The sequence below is a fragment of the Spea bombifrons genome, chromosome 4 (assembly GCF_027358695.1).
Source record: "Spea bombifrons isolate aSpeBom1 chromosome 4, aSpeBom1.2.pri, whole genome shotgun sequence".
NCBI classification, from domain to species: Eukaryota; Metazoa; Chordata; class Amphibia; order Anura; family Pelobatidae; genus Spea; species Spea bombifrons.
The window spans coordinates 5361375-5383010 of NC_071090.1; the positions used below are offsets into that span (position 1 = coordinate 5361375).

General features: G+C 45.5%; 4 protein-coding genes across 5 annotated transcripts; 3 read left to right on the forward strand and 1 right to left on the reverse strand.

The window, feature by feature from the left end:
• Window positions 1-142: 142 nt before the first annotated feature.
• Window positions 143-3231, reverse strand: RHNO1 (RAD9-HUS1-RAD1 interacting nuclear orphan 1). Of its 2 annotated transcripts, none has more exons than XM_053462737.1 (3): window positions 3189-3231; window positions 2366-2589; window positions 143-1545 (listed from the first exon to the last, which is right to left on the reverse strand). In XM_053462737.1, the coding sequence occupies exons 2-3, from the start codon at window positions 2528-2530 to the stop codon at window positions 967-969; spliced, it is 744 nt and encodes a 247-aa protein (XP_053318712.1). In that variant the 5' UTR covers window positions 2531-2589; window positions 3189-3231; the 3' UTR covers window positions 143-966. The 2 variants fall into 2 exon arrangements, with proteins under 2 accessions (XP_053318712.1, XP_053318713.1); XM_053462738.1 differs by having other exon boundaries at window positions 3093-3189.
• Window positions 3232-3494: 263 nt separating this feature from the next.
• FOXM1 (forkhead box M1) lies at window positions 3495-8890 on the forward strand. Its single transcript, XM_053465489.1, has 9 exons — window positions 3495-3530; window positions 4375-5085; window positions 5175-5335; window positions 5477-5701; window positions 6283-6411; window positions 6971-7006; window positions 7520-7577; window positions 7683-7846; window positions 8014-8890. Exons 2-9 carry the CDS (start codon window positions 4416-4418, stop codon window positions 8809-8811), a joined length of 2241 nt encoding a protein of 746 aa, XP_053321464.1. The 5' UTR covers window positions 3495-3530; window positions 4375-4415; the 3' UTR covers window positions 8812-8890.
• A 4027-nt stretch (window positions 8891-12917) lies between these two features.
• On the forward strand, window positions 12918-14917 carry TEX52 (testis expressed 52). The gene is made up of 2 exons (XM_053465494.1): window positions 12918-13585; window positions 14592-14917. Exons 1-2 carry the CDS (start codon window positions 13107-13109, stop codon window positions 14902-14904), a joined length of 792 nt encoding a protein of 263 aa, XP_053321469.1. The 5' UTR covers window positions 12918-13106; the 3' UTR covers window positions 14905-14917.
• Window positions 14918-18494: 3577 nt separating this feature from the next.
• On the forward strand, window positions 18495-21634 carry NRIP2 (nuclear receptor interacting protein 2). Its single transcript, XM_053465495.1, has 6 exons — window positions 18495-18779; window positions 19035-19265; window positions 19633-19715; window positions 20088-20191; window positions 20561-20613; window positions 20696-21634. Exons 1-6 carry the CDS (start codon window positions 18579-18581, stop codon window positions 20783-20785), a joined length of 762 nt encoding a protein of 253 aa, XP_053321470.1. The 5' UTR covers window positions 18495-18578; the 3' UTR covers window positions 20786-21634.
• Window positions 21635-21636: the final 2 nt, after the last annotated feature.

Sequence of the window (21636 nt, forward strand, 5' to 3'; positions counted from 1 at the left end):
TGCAGACCAGGCAGCGCATGCCGAAGCTTTCCTGCCCTCACTGTAAAGAATGCCTTTATTTTTAGGATGGAACCAAATATTAACACGCCTGTTATTTGCTTAATCCATGGGAAGGAATGAAAAAAATACAACTCCATGGGTCTTATATTGTCCCTGAATATATTTATTTATAGCAATGAGCCCGAAGAACACAAAAAATACAAACCCTGTTAAACCAGACATGACCCGTAATAGAATTTTAAGCTCTATTTATGTCCAGGATTTACACATTGGGGGGCGTTTTGGAGTCAGGTGTTTCCAGATGACCCAACTTTTAGCTGGCTCAATAAATCGTGTAAAAATAATCAATTTCATAATCGGGCAACATGGCTTTTAAGTGCCAGGCTGATCAAAACGGAGCAGGAAATAGCAGGTAAATCAGGAGATAGATTATAGCTCCATGACACCTAAATCATCCCAGAGCAAATCGACTCCCTGAACAGTCAATTTCAAGGAGAAATGGAACTTATTTTATAAAACCTTAACACTTAAAGCAGCACACGCTGTTACAGAGAGGACCGTGCATGCGCATGTGCGCTCAGCAATACACCAGGCAGCCATAATCGTAGTCTTTATCCCTATGTGACAGCGACAGCTACAAGACTTATGGCAAGCTTTGATTGTAAAGCATCTTTTAAGAAACCTGCACTTTAAATTTGTTTCCATATGATTTTTTTCCTTTAAAATATAATTCTTTGCATCAGAATTTGTCCAGCTTGATCTTCCCAAGCTGATTTGGGACCCAAACTCATTTCTTTCGGCATAGTCCCACGCTGCGAGACATGCACCCTTATACTATGAAAAGCACAGGATCCGATCGATTTGTTCATTCAATACATTATTTTATAGTGTTTCGCAATGGGTTCCTGCCGCTCTCTCTCAGAACTTCACAGAAGTGCATTCATTAACGAGGACCACATCCAGTCCTTATTGTTTCACCAGAGTCTGACTGATTTGGAGCTTTCCCCGTTCTTTCAGGTATCTCATAAGCGGCTTCCGTCTCCTCCATGTGATACGCAATCCATATTCATGTTCAGGGGTATCTTCTGCCAGTACCTGCCCTGGACCTGCAACCTGCGGGGTCTCAGGCACAGCATCCCGCTCAGCCCGCGCCCTGGACCGAGGCGTCCGTGTTTCATCCTCAAGCCGCGCGCTTGGCTCGCACTCCAGGCTTACATCAGGTGTCCGTATATCAGGCGGGCTTAACGCTTTTCCGTGCAAGCTTTCCTGCAGAATGGGGGACAGGCGTGCCTTCCCTTCAGTACATACTTGTAATGCCGGCTTCCTTCGGACACAGACCGACTTCCTCCGGGTTTTCTCTGCAGTTTCACTCGTGAACGATAAGGACGGAAAATTGCAGACGCTGGCCTTTTTGGCAGCCCCCCTCTTCTGACCGCGGCTTGTGTCCCTGGTGCCATCGTGCAAGGTGCTGTTGATGGAGGTATGCTGCGGTCGCCGCCGCGCTGGGAAATGCAGCTGCGCGGCTTGGTCAAATTGTGGGGATACCTGCGGGAAAATGTCATGAGCCAAACAAGCAGTTCGCAGGCAAGCACGTTGTATTTTATCAGCAGAAACTACCAACTGAATGGTTTAAAATCCAGGAACCGTTTACTGGTTGCTATGGTGACAAGCTACTTTTTGATCTTTGTATCAGAACAATTTTATATAATAAACCCCCCCCCCCAATACCGCTTGCTCTATTTAACAAGGAAAGAAAAATGTATGTTTTATTTAGGAGCGGAAATTAACTATAGTATCTGACAGGAGATAATTTGCCTTATTTTCTCCATTGATTTTGTACATTTTATATAATTTTCTGCTTATGTGATGAATCATTAAATTCCCCTACAGTATTAAACTCTACTAATTAATTAATAGGACTCTCTGACCCTCATAGTCCCTTCTGTAAATGCTTGGTGAGATGCTGCATAACCCCCCAGTAAGCATTTGCCCCTCACGCCCCTGCGCACACGAGGAAAGGAGCCCCTTTTTGCCATTGATTGGCTGCTTAAAGCAGCCAATCAGACTTCTGTCTAAGCGCCCCTAGACAGAAGTCTATTTTGTATCCCCCTTTCAACATTCCGTGGAGAGTGTTTTGTAGGGTTGCAGCTATAGACCCGACCGCCAGAAAGGAAAGTATTTTGGTTTCTTTCTTTATAATTTTTTTCACTTTTTTGACACTGTGTTTCACCTCTTCACGTTCTAAAGCAGCCAATCAGCAGCAAGACTAGCAGAAGAGGTCAAAAAGCTCGTTATCTATAATAGCTCGTTATCTACGAATAGAATAACGGTTTATAACGAATTCTTGCGTATTCTGATCACGTACCCAGGACGTGGATGCGTTGTGATCCAGTGGTTTGGTCGGCACCTGTATGGGATCAGTCTTCTGCGGGTGAGCCCCATACTCATGGAGGTGACCTGCCTGAGGGCTTTCCAGAAACACCAGCCGAGGCTTACGCGGATTACATGCAGTCTGCTTCCTACGAGGCATCAGAACTTAACGCCGAGAAAAACAGGAGCCGCATGATGCCGCAACCCGGAATCCGCAACCTGGAATACGCAGAGGGACAAAAATCACGCAATAGAACACGCAGCAAGCGATGAGAGCTTATAGGCAGGTCATCGAAATGCATCCCCGACGCAGACCGACCCATTTTTTTTTTGCGATTCACATAGATTTGTGTGTTTATGAGGACACGTCCTGTCTTTAGATGTAGTTTGACACATAAAGCATTCTTAAAAATGATTTAGGACAGCTATGTTTAAATAGCGCCCATCCCTCTCCCGGGGAACCCCTACTCATCGTTATATTAACGCTTATAGCTGCTTTCCTACATTTTTGATGCAGAGGTATGAAAAAAACATATTGTTTATATATATATATATATATATATATATATATATATTACACCTTAATGTTCATTTAGAAAATAACTGGGTGTCCCCATTAAGTGACAGGGTCCACATCACCGTTTCCTGGTTACAGAAGCAGGAATGATTGGGCTTCCTCGCTATTTGCCCCCAACGCACCCTACATGGCAGGCTTTGTGTACCTCACACAGTGAGTAGGCCGCAGGAGGTTGTTATTCTAGGGGTACAGAGGTCACAAAACACTCCCCTCCCATGATTCCCGGTAACCGGATGTTCACCTTCAACCCAGAGCTCCCGGTTCCTGTTCGTTTCTCTCGTCAGAAGAATGCCTCAAGCATCTCTCAATTTTCATTGGCTGGCCTCTCGTATGACGCAAGCTGGAGGAACCCTCATTGGTTTGTATCCCGGTGCCACAACGGATTTTTTTGTGATTGGCAAACGAAGGGACGCGCTAGCCTGCCTTCTGATTGGTTCTTGCACATGAGACGCAGGACGCCTGCAACAGTGATTGGTCAGTTTGGTTAGCGTAGGATACGTGCCGAAAAGCGCGAAAATTCAAATTGCGGAAAGGACGGATAGAGGAAGCGGCGGGGGACAAATATATATACATAGAGACCCAGGTACCGAGTTCGCTTTGCTGCAATTAAAGGCTGGTGTCTGCGCAGTTATACATACGGGTTATTTACGGGAGGGCAGGGTAGGGTAATCCATATAGTCCTATTTTATATATATATAGGTGTTATATAAGAATAGGTTGGGCAGGCCTTACCCTTAAAGAAAGTGTCCTATAGGGGGATGTATATTCCTGTCATGCAGCAAGGTTCCAGTCACCTGTCATGGTGGTCAAAATTCCATCTGCATTTAGGACACACTGAATATACATCAAAGGGTTAAATTAACCATTAACGCCCTGGTTGTATACTTTATGTCTGCCCTAAAGGAGACAGATAGCGATTCTGTAACATACCTCACCATCTGTACCTCTTGAAACATTCACCCTTTAATAGCCCATCATAAAGATTATATGCAATGAGTAACCAAATGGCTCCAATGCCGGCCCTCGTGGAAACCGTGACTTGTCATTAAAAACCCTGAGAGTTCCCAGGTATGGTCACCGTGCCTTAAAGGTTCTGTGCATCATCTGTTTCTGAAGGATCTCTGCAATAGTCCTTCAGAGCGAGTTATATACTTACCCGAGAATACCAAGTATTCTACATCATACTTTCATATTTAATAACAAAATAAAAATAAATTAAGCATCAAATATTTGGCCCCCGTGCCCTGTCATGAAACATATGATGCGTGTCATGGATGTGTGTAATGCTATTTATAGATATTTATAATCTTACATATGGTATTAGATGCAAAGAGACCGCGTGAATGTATATATATACATTAATTTTACTATCGAGATGTATCCTGTGTCATTTAGAGTTTTTTTCTGTCCGCTCTCTCGTCTTAAAGGATCCGTCCCTTTCAATGGCTGTCAGGCATGCAGTAGCATCATGAGGTCGAGCCCCCGCAGGCCACTGATTCTCAAGAGGCGTAAGCTTAGCCTTCCCCGACACGATGCTGCCGGCGGCGCTGACGCATCCAACCAAAGTCTGGCCCCCGTGATGGGCACGATGAGGTCCGGAGAACAGAGCCAGGCACAGAACCCGGGAGACGGCGTACTCGCCAAACAAAGCGGTGCCCAAGGAGTAGCGGGACCTTCTCGACAGGTCGGTGGTCGCACGTCAGGAGTCCCCGGAGTCTCTCAGCATGGCAATACCTGTCAGATAGGAGCTGTGGGGCCATCAGACCGTAGCCTGAGCCTTCAGGTTAATGATAGAGGACACCCAGCGGACAACCTGATACAAAATCCAGTTGCCGAAACGCCTTTAACGCAGATCTCAGTGGACGCTTTAAATATCCCATCCGAGGTCAAAATAATGAGCCACCCCACAACACCAGACACTCAGCTTGTGGTCATACCGCCTGAATCTGATGTTCAGAGTATCATTCATGCCCTGACCGCCCGGGGAAGGACAAGTGGAGGTCCGAACAAGTTTATCCTCATCAGCAGTGGAACAACTTTCCATAACCAGCCAGTGGATCAAGTCAAGGAGGAAGAACCAATTCACCTGGAATCCATATGCTCTTCAAAGCAACCGAGTGCTGGAAGCGATATCAAAGGTAACATCCTGATGTAGTAGGTAACTCGGCCCTCTTAAGTCTTGCCGGGCAGACGCGTTTCTCATTGACCATAATCTCGTCTCATACAGTATTTCCTAAAGCTGGGCATCCGGAAGCAAGCGAGATGGACAGAAGTCTGTCCAGTATTCACTGGCTGGGGAAGATGAGCTCCGACGGTTTGAATCAGTGCGTCCTTAAGGAGGAACCTGATGACAAGGAGAACGAAGAACCCGAGTTGGACTTTGAAAAGGTTGGGGATCAGAACTTTAATGAATAGTTAATTGTACTTGTGATTGGCAGTTCACGGCCAGTTTTCTTGGCTTCCGATTTATTTAGTGGAGGAAGCCGAGCGAACGCACCTGTCATCCGCTTTCTGTCCTTCTCCTTGCAGGTCTCTCCTTCTATCGCTGCACAGCAGACGGAGGAGAACACAGAAACTCTCCCCCCGCAGAAATGGCAGGTCTCTGTCTCCGAGCGTCCGCCGTATTCCTACATGGCACTTATCCAGTTCGCAATCAACAGCACTCCGGGAAAACGCATGACGCTTAAGGACATCTACACCTGGATCGAGGACCATTTCCCGTACTTCAAATACGTGGCCAAGCCTGGATGGAAGGTGCCGCAAATCGTGGAATTTAAAATAGATTTAAGCGGCACTTGATTAAAATATTTAACTATTCTGTCTCTGGTTTAAGGGGTGATCGGGTTACATAAAAAAGCGAAATGAGTTTAAGAAGGGGGGGGAGCAAGGATGAGGTGACACAAGGGTTAGGGGGGTACATGTTTTAAAAAAAAAAAAAAAAAACACAAAAAGATTGGAATTTTGCTAATGAAGTCCGATCCTCCATAGACTTCCATTAGTCAGACTGTCTAACTGGGTGATTAAGCCTGAGCCATTCTATTGTTTTCCATAGGCAGTATGATAGGATGTTCATCTGATAGATTGAGCCAAAATTACAGCACAAGAACTCATAGAAGTGGCTGATGTGCTGCTGCCCGCTGCTTTTTTAAGAAACGAGGACAATATTTTTGTGAACTTATTTTTAATCCGATACTAGTTATTAAAAAAAAAAAAAGTGGTGGGAGTCTACTTTAATGACTTCAGTTAAGTTTCAGAAAAAAAATCAAGGTAAGCATGCGCTGCGTGTATGTAAGAGATTCTCACTGATCTCCGGAATGATGCTTTGTGCCCTACAGAATTCTATCCGTCACAATCTATCGCTGCACGACATGTTTGTCAGGGAAACCGCCGCAAACAACAAACTGTCCTATTGGACCATCCACCCCCAGGCCAATCGCTGCTTGACACTCGACCAAGTGTTCAAGGTGAGAATCCATGGATAGGGAACCTTGTGCGAGGTTTGGGTCGGTGAAGGGAAGGGGTGAAGTCCTGTTTCAAAGAAGGTGGCTAGAACATGTATTCCTACAAATCTATTCCCGTTTAACACTCGTCCATTATATAATATATAAAATATATAAATATATATATATAAAATATATATATGATACATACACACACATGGATTTTTATATAGGGAGGCTAAAGTACACGTGCGCCAAATGGCACCGTAACAATCCCTGCGTTTTTAGAGAAAGCAGCTCGTGAGAATTGTACAGAAGGGGGAAAATGGTATCGTCATAAGGACAAGAGGTAGCTGCCCAATAGAGCTTAAAACCTAAACTTGAGGTTTCTTGATGCATTTTTCCTGCTGTAAAGACTTTAATCAGTCGTTGGTCTCGTCTTAGATTCAGGAGCCATATGCCGATCCTGTGCATGTTTAAATGCTGTTCTACTCATCTATTACCCTCTCAGTAAAGTGTATTAATGTTGTTCATCTGTTTGTTTCTTCCAACAATGCTTTGCCGACTCCACCATCACCTGAAGGCTTCGAGTCCCGTGTCTCCTCTGTGCTTGGAACCGGTAAGACCTCTCTTCCTTCTGCAATGGACACACGCTGTGGATAAATCACCATTACCTCATCTTTAGGGCTGTCCTTTAATATATTTATTTATTTTCCGAGCCTTCTTATACCTTACGTAAATGCCGTGTTCCGTATTGCAAAAGCATCGGTTGTCCAACAAGGCTGACCTACCTTTAAGGTCACTGAAAGGAGAAAAAAGTGATTGTCCCTTTAGTTACCCCAAATTCGTTCTGACGAGGGTCCGCAGTTCGCATTTGTATTCTAATAGGTTGCGAGGGTCGCTGATTAGGCAATCGCTGTTAAAGTGACGCCGCCATGACAGGTGCATGCAGCATAAGAGCAGATGTATAGATCAAAAGGCATCCACGCGCTGATCATACTCAGGAGCAACTCCTCTCAATTGTAGAATAAGATGAAACGTTGGGAACCCCCTGTCTCAGAATCACCCATGACTCCACTTCCTTGAAAACATTTTTGTTACTTTGAACTAATTTCATGTTTTGGGCCATCAGGAAAAGAAGTTAATTCCAGAATTCACAAAGAACATGCAGAATGCAGCAGCAGGCAAAGGTGAGTTTGCTCCCAGCCCGCGTTATCCAAGCGGCTGAGTTTCCTATGTAGATGTGATCTTCATCCGGCTCACGGAAAGAAACCTGTTCCCTCTCCATGTTCCAGAGAAGAAGATGAAGCCTCTTTTGCCGCGGATCAACTCCTATCTCATCCCGGTGCATTTCCCAGTGACACAACCCATACTGCTTCCAGCATTGGAGACGTTCTGTGTAGAACCAGGACCTTCTGACGCGCCTTGGAGCAGCAAACGTGTGAAGATTGCCCCGAAGGTAATTGAGCGGTGTATGTATTGGGTAGTAGGACAGGGCAGTCGTTCGTGGTGGTTGTGAGCATTGGTTGGTCTTTGGTACGCATGGTTTTTGCTAGGCTTTAGTTCATACGAAGGTGAGATGTTTGGGATAAAGTCACTAATTGAGGGCTTCCTATTGTCTTTTAGGTTCCTCTAGATCAAGAAGAGTGTCCTGTACCTGTAGCACTTCCCATAAAAGAAGAAGACGAAGAACCGATGTTGGCCGAGGAAAGTTCCCTACCCGCTATGCAACACAGGCCGGCGAATGGATCTCGGAGGAAGCAGCAGCTGATCACCCCACGTTCCGAGGAACCAGAGCTGGTCCTTCCCGAAACCAGTGCTTCAGACTCCGGATTGGACTCTGAATTCTCCTTTCTGCAAGAAACGCAGATGCATGATGGGACCTCCCAGTTTACTCAGGAAGAAGAGTATTCTTTTAAGACTCCGATCAAGGGGAAGCGTTTGGAGCCCCAAACCTCATCTACACCTAGCAAACTAGTAGAGTCGTGTAACCTGCAGCCCTGGGGGTCCGAAACCCCTCTGCAAAGAGATCCCTTTCTGGATTTTAGTCCTGTACGCATCCCCTGTGGTCCTGCCCTCACCCCCTTCAAGGACAGCATGGGTGGCCTAAGTTTCGGGGAAACCCCTTTCAAGGACCTTCCAATCTTTGGCTCACCCCAGGACTTCCTCGGGACGTTGCCTCCTGCCTCCCCGGACCTGGAAAGCATGTTGAGCTCCACGCCCGCAAGACGACCCAAGCGATGCTCCAAGGAGCTGCAAGTAGGGGGCTCTGCCAACCGATCTCTTCTCGAGGGACTGGTGCTGGACACCAAAGACGAGAGCCTGAGCAAGATTTTACTGGACATTAGCTTCAGCAGCGTGGAAGAAGACAACGGACTTTGTGCGGACAGCGTGTGGGGGCAAATTCTCTCCGAGTTCAGATAGAACGGGGGGGCATTTTATGGCGCCTTACGCTGCAATAATCATTCCTTTTTCCTGTAACCATCACAAAAGAAAGAAGAAATCACCATTGAGTACCTAAAATTTACCAAATTCACTACAAAGACCAATCGTCCTTATCCTTCCGTTCTGGGATTATTACAGGGGTTAGAGATTTAACTCTTATGCTCCCGGGGCATTCTATAAAATACCCAGCAAAGCTCTTAAATAAGATGTCTACCTATAAGTCTTAAATTCTTCTGCCCCCCCCCCACTAATCACATTGCTGAAACGACTGCATTGGTTTCCAAGCATGAACCCCTCCACCAGAGGGCGACATGTACGTAGAAAATGATATCAGGAGTTAAAATGATGACATAAGAAGAAAAAAATCTGTTAAAAGGCAGGGCACACGTCGTATGTGCTGCCAAAAAGTGTCTTGTGGTTTAATATTTTATTATTTAGATGTTATATTATTTTTTTTTCTGTAAAAATTGTTCATGAAAGTCACTTTATTATTCTTTTAAATGTTTTGTATATAATGTCGTCTGAAATATCTTGATCCGTTTTTCTTTTTCACCCCTTAAGGACAATGGGCGGTCCTTAAACCCATTACAAACAATGAATTGTGAGCCCGTACATGTATGGGCTTTGTCATGAAGGGGTTAAACCTCTCTTCTGCGTGCGCCGAGCCTTAATGGTAATAGAAATATAGAACTAATGTTTTTTGGCCCTTTATTCTTGTGTTCGTATAGTTTCGTATGGTTTATCCCATAGAATAAGTCTGATCTTAAATACTGCTGGTAGAATGGCTGATTTCACTTTGTGAAAAGTGGCGTTGCCATGACTACCGCCTAAGAACAACACCTGCGGTCTCCCCAAACGAGTCTTTAAATTGAATGGAAGTTGTGATGTGGCATAAACTGAATTTTATATGATCGCCGTTTTAAACGTTTCTAAGAGAAAAACAACAGTGCTTTTTAATTAGTTTTTTTATTTATATGTTCCCAACCTTTGGTAAAAACAGAGTTTAGAAAATAGAATATTAAAAGCTACGACGTTCTGCGTGCTGCGGACAGCGTTCAAAATCCAAGGAACAGTGCGATCCTATTGGCTGTATGATCTCCCTCGTTCCAGCCAATCAGAAGATTCGTCCTGCTCTCAAATATGTTGAGAGTATCAGAACATCCAATCCCTGCTTCTCCCAAGGTGCTATGATGCATCAGAAAAAATAATATATATATAATTCACATTTTTTTAAAGTACTGGAAGTTATTTTATATACAAATGTATTAAAGTGGACCACCCAGCAGTAACCTGCATTTGGTTGCTATGGTAACTGCATCACCTACCAATTTGGACCAGAATTTCTAGATAACGCAATCCGGCGACCCAGACTAACGTCCCCCGCGTGTGAATGTAACGCAAACAAAACCAGAATAATATGAATGAATGAATTGTTTGAATATGTTTATAAAGTATTACGTATCGCTGTCTGCAAAATAAACAAACAGCACGGTTTCAACTGAGACGAGAGATTCTTTAATGAAGGTGGGCTTTGCACCTTTGTTTTGTTTTATTATAAATAAATGCGTTTTTTTGTTCGGGGGCTTCCTGAGGCACCTCGGATTGTCTCTTTAATTAATCAGACTGGGTAAAGCCTTTTACTGTTCAGTGAATGCCTTTCCTCCTTGCTATGATTTTATGGAACTCTTCTCTCTTCTCCTCTCATCTCTCTCTCTTCCCAGCCCCGGCTGTCTCTCTCCCTCTCTTCACAGCCCCGGCTGTCTCTCTCCCTCTCTTCGCAGCCCCGGCTGTCTCTCTCCCTCTCTTCCCAGCCCCGGCTGTCTCTCTCTCTCTTCCCAGTTCCGGCTGTCTCTCTCTCTCTTCCCAGTTCCGGCTGTCTCTCTCTTCCCAGCCCGAGCTCTCTCTCTTTCCAACCCTGGCTCTCTCTCTCTCTGCCTTTTTCCCAGCCCCGTCTCTCTCTCTGTCTCCATGGTTCCCCGTACACAGATACACAGACTGTCTCCAGAGTGACCGCTCAGTAATCCTCGCGGAGATTGTGAAAGTTTGTCGCTTTGCTCTTGGGGTAAGTCTGTGATTGGAATTAACGAAGTACGTCTCTCCGGAGCGGAGGAGAAACGACGTCTTCAGCTTGATTTCCCAAATGCAAAAATGTGAGAGCCGGCGCTGAAATCTCAGCTTCAGTCGCTCCTGCGGGTGAGAACGAGCCGCGAGAACCCATTTTTAAAATCTCCACTGACCAAGAGGGTAGAGGAATGGGTTAATGCCTGACCGCCACTGGATTCCGAGCCTGATTGCAGCATTATGCCCCCCCCCATAACCCACGGGGTTGGGTGATATTCTAGACAGTCTGGAACTTTGAGTTAGGTCACGGAGTTTGCACTGGAATAGGACTAGGTCTACAGAGGGTTGTTCATAGACTCGGGCGCCGGCGAAGTCCTCTCTGGGGGGGATCTTTGTATTCTAATTTGTTTGTTTCGGGTGAGTATTCATATTCGTTCTTTGTACTCATTTTTTTCTTTGTTTTCTGCCTGTTGCCGTGGGAATGCCCTGAAACGGTGATGAAATTTTACGTCAGACTCATTTGGCCCCCGTCTAGTCGTCGGTCTCGTCTTAGATTCAGGAGCCATATGCCTATCCCATCCATGTTTATTTTCATATTGGTTTCATTTTAAGGATCCAATATTGTATCTGCTCATTCCTGATCCTTTAAGGGTGGCACAGACAGCACGTTCTAGATGAGCAGCACCCAAGTCACGTTCTAGATGAGCAGCGCCCAGGTCACGTTCTAGATGAGCAGCGCCCAGGTCACGTCCTACAAATCAATGTTAAAGCCCAGCAGAGCCGTTATCAGGAAGACGCACAGAAAAACCGAGCCGCGTGAAATAAGATCAGGAGAACGTTCCCGAGCCGGTTACCCTGGAGAAGAAATCAAATCTAGACTAATCAACCACTGAAAAGACAAGTCATTACAGTAACGGCTTTGGGAAGCGATCGCACTCATTGTGTACACGAGTTTCCCCGGCAGACAGAGCCAATAAACCTGATGACCGTTTAATCTCTGGAAAGCCGCTATTGTTTTGTAAACAGCATGATGAATCCGGGGGGCGAGATAATGGCGGACGAGCTCGGCTTGGGGGGCCGTAAGGTTTATGAGCGTGGAGTAGGTGCGATATCTCCAGGGGAGGGCTTTTCAGGGGTCAACTGTCCTCTGGGCTTCCCTGATTTCAGGATTGCGGGCGATTATCAGGGTTTTCGTTCTTTTCCATGTTTTCTGTGTAATTTCACGGATAGACAGTGGGGATTAAGATGACTATTTATTGGGGGGGGGTGTAGGTAATGCTAGAACCAAAATGGTGGCAGGAGGAGGTTAAAAAGAGACAGCACCCGTCTCTGCATGGAGACAGACAGAGACAGCACCCGGCTCCGCAAGGAGACAGACAGAGACAGCACCCAGCTCCGCAAGGAGACAGACAGAGACAGCACCCAGCTCCGCATGGAGACAGACAGAGACAGCACCCAGCTCCGCATGGAGACAGACAGAGACAGCACCCAGCTCCGCATGGAGACAGACAGAGACAGCACCCAGCTCCGCAAGGAGACAGACAGAGACAGCACCCAGCTCCGCATGGAGACAGACAGAGACAGCACCCAGCTCCGCATGGAGACAGACAGAGACAGCACCCAGCTCCGCATGGAGACAGACAGAGACAGCACCCAGCTCCGCATGGAGACAGACAGAGCCAGCACCCAGCTCCGCATGGAGACAGAGACAGCATGCAACTCTGCAGGGTACAGAACACAGCACAAGACTCTGCACGGCTTTCCAGATATTGAGATTCAGGATGAGACAGCCCAGGCCCTCGGGCCACCCGTCTCGTGTCATATTTTCCATCTGTAGCAATATCTCACAGTTCCCATGAATAAAGATGGTTTCAGAAAGTGCCGGCTAGTGTTGAAGTTAAATTGGGTGAAATGGCATCATTTATTACCTCGCCCCGGGCAGCGGAACAAACCATCCATATTTCCCAGATTTAACTATTATTAATACTGTAGCCATCTTGGATTTACCGTCGCTTTATCCAGTAGGCATCCCACCAAGGTCCTCTTCTAGAGAGGCTACCTAAGGTGTTCGGCCTAGAAGCACCTAGAAGCAGCGGCCGCGATGGAGTGAACGTTACGTTTTTCTCATTTTCTCTTTAAATATAACAAAAAAATGTGTTGTTTTTTTTGTTCTTCCTCAGGCTCCTCGCCCCACATCGTTCCCACTCATAACCATGTTGTGTTCCTCCACGCCTGAGCCCTTGCTGCCGGAACCGGCGGTTAGTTCTCCGGGCTTCACGTGCCGGGGCATTCATAATTTGCTCAGGAAAGCCCCACCGTACACGGAGGCCAAGCTGGAGCTGCTGAGGAAGCTGAGGAGCCCCCGTGAAGGAGACCTGCCTCCCTCACCCACCATGGGCTATATGACTTGGTTGGAGATCAGCAATTTGCCCCCGCTTCTTCCGTTGCGCCCGGACAAGCCCTATGACAGCGCCGTGTGGAGGACGCTGACTGTCGCCTCATCGAGACCGACCTGCGTAGGGCCCGTTCCACCTCCTTCCCGAATGGAGGAGAACACCTGGGGCAAGTTTATGAGGACCAAAGGAGTCCACAAAGAAGGGAAGGAGACGCGGTCTTTACTAATGCGCAGCCTGGCCAGAGTGCCCCAGACAGATTGTCAAGGAAACATTCTCCCACCCCAGGGCTTTAAAAGGTAAGAGGGGCAGATATATTAAGGTACGTCTCCACCGGGGTATTATGACCCGGGGCGTTTTCAGCCCCGTCTCTTTAATGTGGACAGTTCTCTTCATCTTCTAATTAATTGGCACAGGATCTCCAGATATTGGATAAACTGTCACCTATGAGGACTTTATATTAAAAATATACATTAAAACATCAAAAATTATGTATTATATTTCAATAATAATAATAATAATTAATATGAGCATTAAATTGCCTCTCATGTGCTTAGAATATAATCCTGTATACAGTAATATAACCCCCAGCGCTGTATACAGTAATATAACCCCCAGCACTGTATACAGTAATATAACCCCCCAGCACTGTATACAGTAATATAACCCCCAGCGCTGTATACAGTAATATAACCCCCAGCGCTGTATACAGTAATATAACCGCCAGCGCTGTATACAGAAATATAACCCCCAGTGCTGTATACAGTAATATAACCCCCAGCACTGTATACAGTAATATAACCCCCAGCGCTGTATACAGTAATATAACCCCCAGAGCTGTATACAGTAATATCACCCCCCAGCACTGTATACAGTAATATAACCCCCCAGCGCTGTATACAGTAATATAACCCCCAGCGCTGTATACAGAAATATAACCCCCAGCGCTGTATACAGTAATATAACCCCCCCAGCGCTGTATACAGTAATATACCCCCAGCGCTGTATACAGTAATATAACCCCCAACGCTGTATACAGTAATATAACACCCAGCGCTGTATACGGTAACGTTGATTGTCATTGATAAGAGCCTTATTTTATTTAATTTTGTTCCAAAAAACTCCCTTTATCTGCAGATCTGGAGCGGCCGTTGCTGTCAGTCATGTGATATTTTGGGTGACCTTGCCGGCTCAAACACCACACTGAGCTGATGCTTTATGGCGATGCTAATGAAGTCAGTCATGTTTGTGTAGGTAATTGTATCGGAGTTGTATACACGCTGTACATCTTGTCCTTTTTTTCAGACACCCAACACGAACTTCAACATCCACCGCTGGCTCTACATTTTGCTATTTTGCTCCTCCAAAGCAGACTGGTATTTGCTCTCCGCAGCATCCTCGCTCGCCCCGCAAAGCGACCCCGGGAAGCAACCCCCCGAATTACAGAGACATCCTGCAGAGGTACCGGGAGCTACAGGGGGCCGCACGGAGCCTGGTTCCCTTTAATAGCAGAATGCCCACGCCGAGGACAGCGGCCCAGGAGACCAAAGGCGGAACGGCACCGGCCCACGAGGGCCAAAAGACTCTCAGCAACTCAGTCATCATTTATACAGCATAAAAGAAAACTAAAGGAAATACACTGTTTGTTTACAGACATTGTTTGCCTGTCAGCCCGTAAAAAATGCAGAATTTACACCCCAGATGCCCCCTAGGCAACACCGTCACATGTTTGTTCTGAGTGGGGCAGATAGAGAGATGGAGCTGCGATTTGAGATAGTTTTGTGAGTTTTACCTGTAATTACATATATGACCACTAGGGTGTATTGTAACAAGCCATTCAGTTAAGGAAAATAAACCTAATCCTATTGGGCCAAAGAGAAGATGGCGGCTTTAACTGTTTAGGTCCTCAAATGTCTTTTTTTCATTCCATTCCACTGCACACAGTAATATAACCCCGAGCGCTGCATACGGTAATAACCCCGACCGCTGTATACAGTAATAACCCCGAACGTTGTATACAGTAATATACCCCCAGCACTGTATAAAGTAATAACCCCCAGTGCTGTATACAGTAATATAACCCCCAGCGCTGTATACAGTAATAACCCCCAGTGCTGTATACAGTAATATAACCCCAGCACTGTATACAGTAATATAACCCCCCCAGCGCTGTATACAGTAATATAACCCCCAGCGCTGTATACAGTAATATAACCCCCCAACGCTGTATACAGTAATATAACCCCCAGCGCTGTATACAGTAATATAACCCCCCAGCACTGTTTACAGTAATATAACCCCCCAGCGCTGTATACAGTAATATAACCCCCAGCACTGTATACAGTAATATAACCCCCCAGCGCTGTATACAGTAATAATCCCCAGTGCTGTATACAGTAATAACCCCAGCACTGTATACAGTAATATAACCCCCAGCGCTGTATACAGTAATATAACCCCCCAGCGCTGTATACAGTAACAATCCCCAGTGCTGTATACAGTTATAACCCCAGCACTGTATACAGTAATATAACCCCCAGCGCTGTATACAGTAATATAACCCCCAGCGCTGTATACAGTAATATAAGCCCCAGCGCTGTATACAGTAATATAACCCCCCAGCGCTGTATACAGTAATATAACCCCCCAGCGCTGTATACAGTAATATAACCCCCAGCGCTGTATACAGTAATATAACCCCCCAGCACTGTATACAGTAATATAACCCCCAGCACTGTATACAGTAATATAACCCCCAGCACTGTATACAGTAATATAACCCCCAGCGCTGTATACAGTAATGTATCCCCCGGCGCTGTAAACAGTAATATAACCCCCAGCGCTGTATACAGTAATATAACCCCCCAGCGCTGTATACAGTAATGTATCCCCCGGCGCTGTATAATATAACGTTTAACCATTTCCATCCTGAGGAGTTTACCTACTACCAAGCATCCCAAACCTTCAACCTCCTTTATCCTCCTGGCACTAAAGAGTTAACTAATAAGTTTTCTAATGCGATCATTTACTTTTATTAAATTATTGTGTTTGTGATTAATAATTCAGGAAAGAAAAAAAATGAATTCTCTCTCTGGTTACCGATACACAAAAGAACTCCGTGTTTACACTCGATTTTCTGTGCAGTTCTATTCCTCCCCCGCTCGGCGATGACAATGGTTCGGCCGCAGTGCAAAAAACTCAAGGCTGTTACAAGGGTCATCACTCACAGCCGGCATTAGACGTTAAGTGCTGGGCTCGGAACGAATGTCATTTCCATTAAAGACACGATCGCTGCAATAAAAAGAATTCAGACTGTTTGTAGAAAAACAAGAGACTCGGTTACGTTTCTGCATCCGCTCAATCAAATACACAAATGAACTAAATTCTAAATGTATCGGCCTTGGCTGCAAGATTGTAAATGAAAATGATCTGAAAATGCACCAATAACCAAAATGTATATTTTATATATAGTTTGGATCAAGGGAAGGCTGACAGGAAATGTCCCCCCATCGGGTAACATGTACTCATTCATACGCTCACACCCTCATTCACACACACGTACACACACTCATGCATTCACACTAACACACACATGAACAATCACACTAACACACACATAATCATGGTAACACACACTCACGCTCACCCACTCACACTCACACACACTCAGGCTAACACACGTGCCAATACACACACTCATGCTAACACTCTATCACACCATCAGCACAATCTTACCTTCTTTCTAGCTATTATTATTATTGCTTTATATAGCACCATCATATTCCGTAGCACCGTACAATGGGTAAGCAGAACATAACAAGTTGTATAACAGTCGAGGAGGGCCCGGCTCACAGGAGCTCACGATCTAGAGATCACTTGTGTCGCCGTATTTATAAGTTAGACGTTTGTAGCTTTGTCTGGTAACGACACATCTGCCTCCACCAAAGGCAAAACTACAGCCATTTATGTAAATACTCCCTGTTTCCCATGATCCTCCGGTGCAGACTGCATTTTAAATCTACAGTCAGCCCAAGCAGGAACTTATAGCCGATCTCCCAGGTTCTGAATGATTTCTCTTACCTGCACACGTATGTTAATTACCTGCACACGTATATTAGTTACCTGCACACGTATGTTAATTGCCTGCACATGTATGTTAATTACCCGCACATGTATGTTAATTACCCGCACCTGTATGTTAATTACCCGCACAGGTATGTTAATTACCTGCTCACATATGTTAGTTACCTGCACACGTATGTTAATTACCTGCACATGTATGCTTAGCTCTAATGTGATCCTAACCAAATTTAAGTGTCTCTTGCATGTAGAGGCAGATATAGTATATTCAATATACATAGGTGTATACACATACAATACAGATATATAGCTATATAGATGTGTGGGTGTGTGTGAATGTGTGTGCGTGAATGTGCGTGTGTGTGTGAATGTGTAGACATAGATATAGATATACATAGGATCTTATGTTCCTTGGAGCGTGGGAATGTCTCTCTTTACACAAATACTCCGCTACTGTATCTAAATATTTGGGAGAGCTGAGAATTTCAGGATGGCTTTTGTCTCATGTCTGCTGTTAACCCGTTACGTTCCGGAGACCGTACTTGCCCGTTTCCAGAACTAAGACAAGATGTTTACGGCAAATAAACTGTTTCCACGTATAATAGGTGTTAACGCGTATATATATACATATATATATATATATATATATATATATATATATGTGTTAACTCTTTACATCACCTAGTAATGCTTTTCTTACAAAGCCGCACTGTATGCTCCGAGAAGTTACCCTAAACTGGATCATTTATCCCCCCCCTCCCGCTCACTGGTTTGGAAAGCCAGTTGTGGGGAACGTGATGGTGTTACTTGAACAGGAGGAGCTGGCGGAGAGAAGCTCTATTAGCGGAAGAACAGGGACGCATAACCAAGGGGTGTAATAGATGGGGGGGGGTGAGAGAGATGATCGCTAGTGAGAAATAAGAGATAGGAGTGAAAAGCGTGCATTGATAAGAGAGAGGGAGGGAGGGCAGGGAATCACTGCAGAGCAGGAGGAGGGAGCAGATCGAGGAATCCCCTGAATACAAGAGAAGGAGAGAGAGATAGATTCAAAAGGAAAGAAAGAGTGAAGGAGAAGGGGACAAGGTCGACGTGGTGGGAAAAAGGAATCTGAAGACCGGTCAGGCTGAAGACCAAAAAGGGTGATTTATTGGTGACCACCGAAGGTCCTGGGGGTTTTTATTTTTCCCTCGTTTTTTTTTTTTCACCTGCGCCATGAGCTGCCAAAGACACACCAGTGGGTTAGGAGGAGATGGACAGCTTGGAAATCCCTCAAAAAAGAAGCAGGACATGAGAGGGGGCGCGCTTCTGCACCAACAGAGACGGCTCAAGCAAACCACGCAGTTTATGCACAAAGACTCTGCGGATCTTCTGCCTCTGGACCAGCTGAGGATGCTGGGCACCTCCAAAGACTTGGTGAGCAGAGGCAGGAGGTATTAAGTTCAGTGCGGGGGGTGGGGGGAGCGAGAAATGTCCAGCCAAACCTTGCAAGGTGATGACTGAGAGAAGAGGCCGATAATGTGCAAATTTGGGGTCTAGTAGAAAAGGTTTTCTATGTGCGGTGGGTTTATTTGGGGTAGATAGACCTCAAGCCCTGGGGATGGTGGAAAGATGGTGCTGAGGACCCAGTTATCCTAGCACTGATGTGGGTCCTTATGTTTTTGGATGCAGCAACCTCACAACGTGATACAAAGACGTCTTCTGGGGGGCAGCCCAGTGAGAGAGCCCAGCGGCTTGGTGAGAACCTCCAACCTGTGTGACAAGGGGACGCAATCCCCTCCCGAAGGTAAACGGCTGACCACCCAACAACCCTGCCTCCAGGACGAGTGGACACAGCCGACCCAGACGAGTGAAAACAACACAGGTGGATGGAAAGGACATTCCCTGTTTATCCTGTGTAAGGTAAGGCGAAGTAACACGTAACGTGCCTACAAGACTAACCTTCACTTTTAAGTTGTATTTTGAAAGGTATGATATTGAACATGTTTGGAGAGCGTACATCATCCATACGTGCTGTAGGTGCTTTAATTTTATTTATAACACAATCCTTACGTTGAGCGAGCCCATATCATTCCTTCTTTCAATGGCCTCAATCCCCATCATTTCTTACCATGCCCATGGATCGGTGGGAAGGCTTAAGGGATATACAGGACATTTATTGAAAGGACCCTCAGAAAGCCTATTGTCACCTACCATTGGCCACCCCTTAGCCTCACCCCATTGATGTCTTTAGTGAGTCTTGATACATTGTTTTCTTCCAAAACTTCAGGTATGTACATTGACCGTCAGGGCCAAGATATCCATTGACCACCAGGAGAACCTAATTTCGAGGAGTTGTGTGGAGCGATTAAGGTAAGAGGGAAATACCAAACCAAGATTAATAAAAAAAAAGTCCCGTGGGGAAACATTCTGAGACCTATAGAATTGTATCCATATTAGAATCTGCAAAAATAGATAAAATGAGAAGATTTATCTGACCTTCATTTTTAGGGGTATCAACAGTTCTCCTGGGAAGGGTAACCCCATTGTTCACTCAACGATACAGGATGGTTAGCCCTGGTTTGGAAGTTTCTTTGGTAGGTTAGAGAAGTTGAACTAACATTAGGTGAAGCTTTAATGGTTCCATTGCTTGGTTCCAAGACTTTTGATTGTTAGGAACCTTGGGGAGAGAGTTTAGGTGAATGGATTACGGCCACCGTGTCTAATAATATAACTTCTCCGCAGGTTGGTGGCATCATGTCAGGACACGCCGAGCGAGGCGTCCAATGAGCTGACCGTGGACATCGATCTGGGCTCTGAAAAACTCAGAAGCAAAGCCAGGATCATAGGTCAGAACGCATCGGGAAAAATGGGAGCATCTCCATAAGGAGGGGATCTATAGAGGGTTTTCAACGCTTGGATTCATTTTGGTGCACGTTAAAACATAAAAACAAAACCAATCCACATTTACTTATGAGACTAATTTGCTATAAGTCTTTATTATTCTTTTTAGGCAATGTTTTATATATGGCAGGGGTGTCCAACCTGCGGCCCTCCAGCTGCTGCAGGACTACATCTTCCATACTCCTCTGCCAGCCCCTTAGCTGAAAGAGCATTATGGGAGACGTAGTCCTGCAGCAGCCGAAGGGCCTCTGGCTGGGCTTAAAACTTAAGGCAGGTTGCTGGAAGAGTTTTGACATCATTTACTTTCCCATCAGATGATGACGAGGATGAGTTCTGCCTTGGCCTGGAGACACTAATCTCTCTCAAGGTATCAGTCCTACACCTCTTTATTAACAATTGGAGGGGGGGGTATATGATGGTCTTAAATGATCCTCTGTGTCCCCCCATAGAGCTGTATCGATCTTAGTAAAGGGATACTGAAAACCGTGCACCAGGAAATCCACTTCTTACCCCATCAGGACAAGGAACCGACAGACTAGTCGACGGGAATGGATCATTTTCCGGGGGCCTGTCCCCATCTTGTACAGAGCACAGCCGCTGTTGGAAATACCCATTCCTTCGGTCTTCCGCTACATGTCAACAGCGACTTCATGTCTTCATACCTCTACCCCTTGACCGATATAACGTGTGCCATAATTACAAATGATTCACATGTATTACTTGTGTACTGTTTTTATGTCTTAAAATGAGTGATGCGTGTGCTGGCATGCGACCATGAAACGGAAAGGAAGAAAATAAATGATATATTAGAACGGGAGAGTATCGGGTCCACGGGAACGGTCAGGCGGTTCGGTGTCGAAGGAAGCAGTTTGTAGGGTCTGGGTGAATCCGGCTGGTTTGCGACTGTATACGTTCACACCACCTCCGCTGGGTGGCAAAGCCACACGCCTACCAACGATCTTGTATTTAAATGCTGGACTGTGACGTTCAATAAGGCAAATTCTCCTAAACTCTGAAAGGTATTAGTACTTGCAGTCCACTGTATACATATGCCAAGTATATTTTCTTAATATGTAACTAAATCTGCCCGGTGACCACTATTAATCATTGTTGTAAATCAGCCTTTTAGCCCAACACGTATCCGCTATTGTCAATATATCCATTGCATATTCATAATTACACGTAAATCATTTCAGACTGCATTCGTATTTTATTTATCGCACCCGCAGAGGCTTCTTCTGCTCGGCGTCACAGCTCAGACGGTTAAGTTTTGTAGGGTCCAAGCTGACCCTGCTGGTTGGTGGTTCAAGAGAAGTTCACGGCTGCTAAAAGATTTTGTGGGCATCATTTACCCAAAATTAGATCAAAATAAAGCGTTTATATTGTAATT

Bases quoted from the DNA above. Each gene is read 5' to 3' on its own strand.
- TEX52 (XM_053465494.1), top strand. From the start codon at position 13,107: ATGTTGTGTTCCTCCACGCCTGAGCCCTTGCTGCCGGAACCGGCGGTT. The intron at 13,586-14,591 runs GTAAGAGGGGCA...CCTTTTTTTCAG, and splicing joins CCACCCCAGGGCTTTAAAAG to ACACCCAACACGAACTTCAA.
- NRIP2 (XM_053465495.1), top strand. From the start codon at position 18,579: ATGAGCTGCCAAAGACACACCAGTGGGTTAGGAGGAGATGGACAGCTT. The intron at 18,780-19,034 runs GTGAGCAGAGGC...TTTTGGATGCAG, and splicing joins TGGGCACCTCCAAAGACTTG to CAACCTCACAACGTGATACA. The intron at 19,716-20,087 runs GTAAGAGGGAAA...ACTTCTCCGCAG, and splicing joins AGTTGTGTGGAGCGATTAAG to GTTGGTGGCATCATGTCAGG.
- RHNO1 (XM_053462737.1), bottom strand. From the start codon at position 2,530: ATGCCTCGTAGGAAGCAGACTGCATGTAATCCGCGTAAGCCTCGGCTG. The intron at 1,546-2,365 runs GTACGTGATCAG...ATTTTCCCGCAG, and splicing joins ACAACGCATCCACGTCCTGG to GTATCCCCACAATTTGACCA.
- FOXM1 (XM_053465489.1), top strand. From the start codon at position 4,416: ATGAGGTCGAGCCCCCGCAGGCCACTGATTCTCAAGAGGCGTAAGCTT. The intron at 7,007-7,519 runs GTAAGACCTCTC...TTGGGCCATCAG, and splicing joins CTCCTCTGTGCTTGGAACCG to GAAAAGAAGTTAATTCCAGA. The intron at 7,578-7,682 runs GTGAGTTTGCTC...TCCATGTTCCAG, and splicing joins GAATGCAGCAGCAGGCAAAG to AGAAGAAGATGAAGCCTCTT.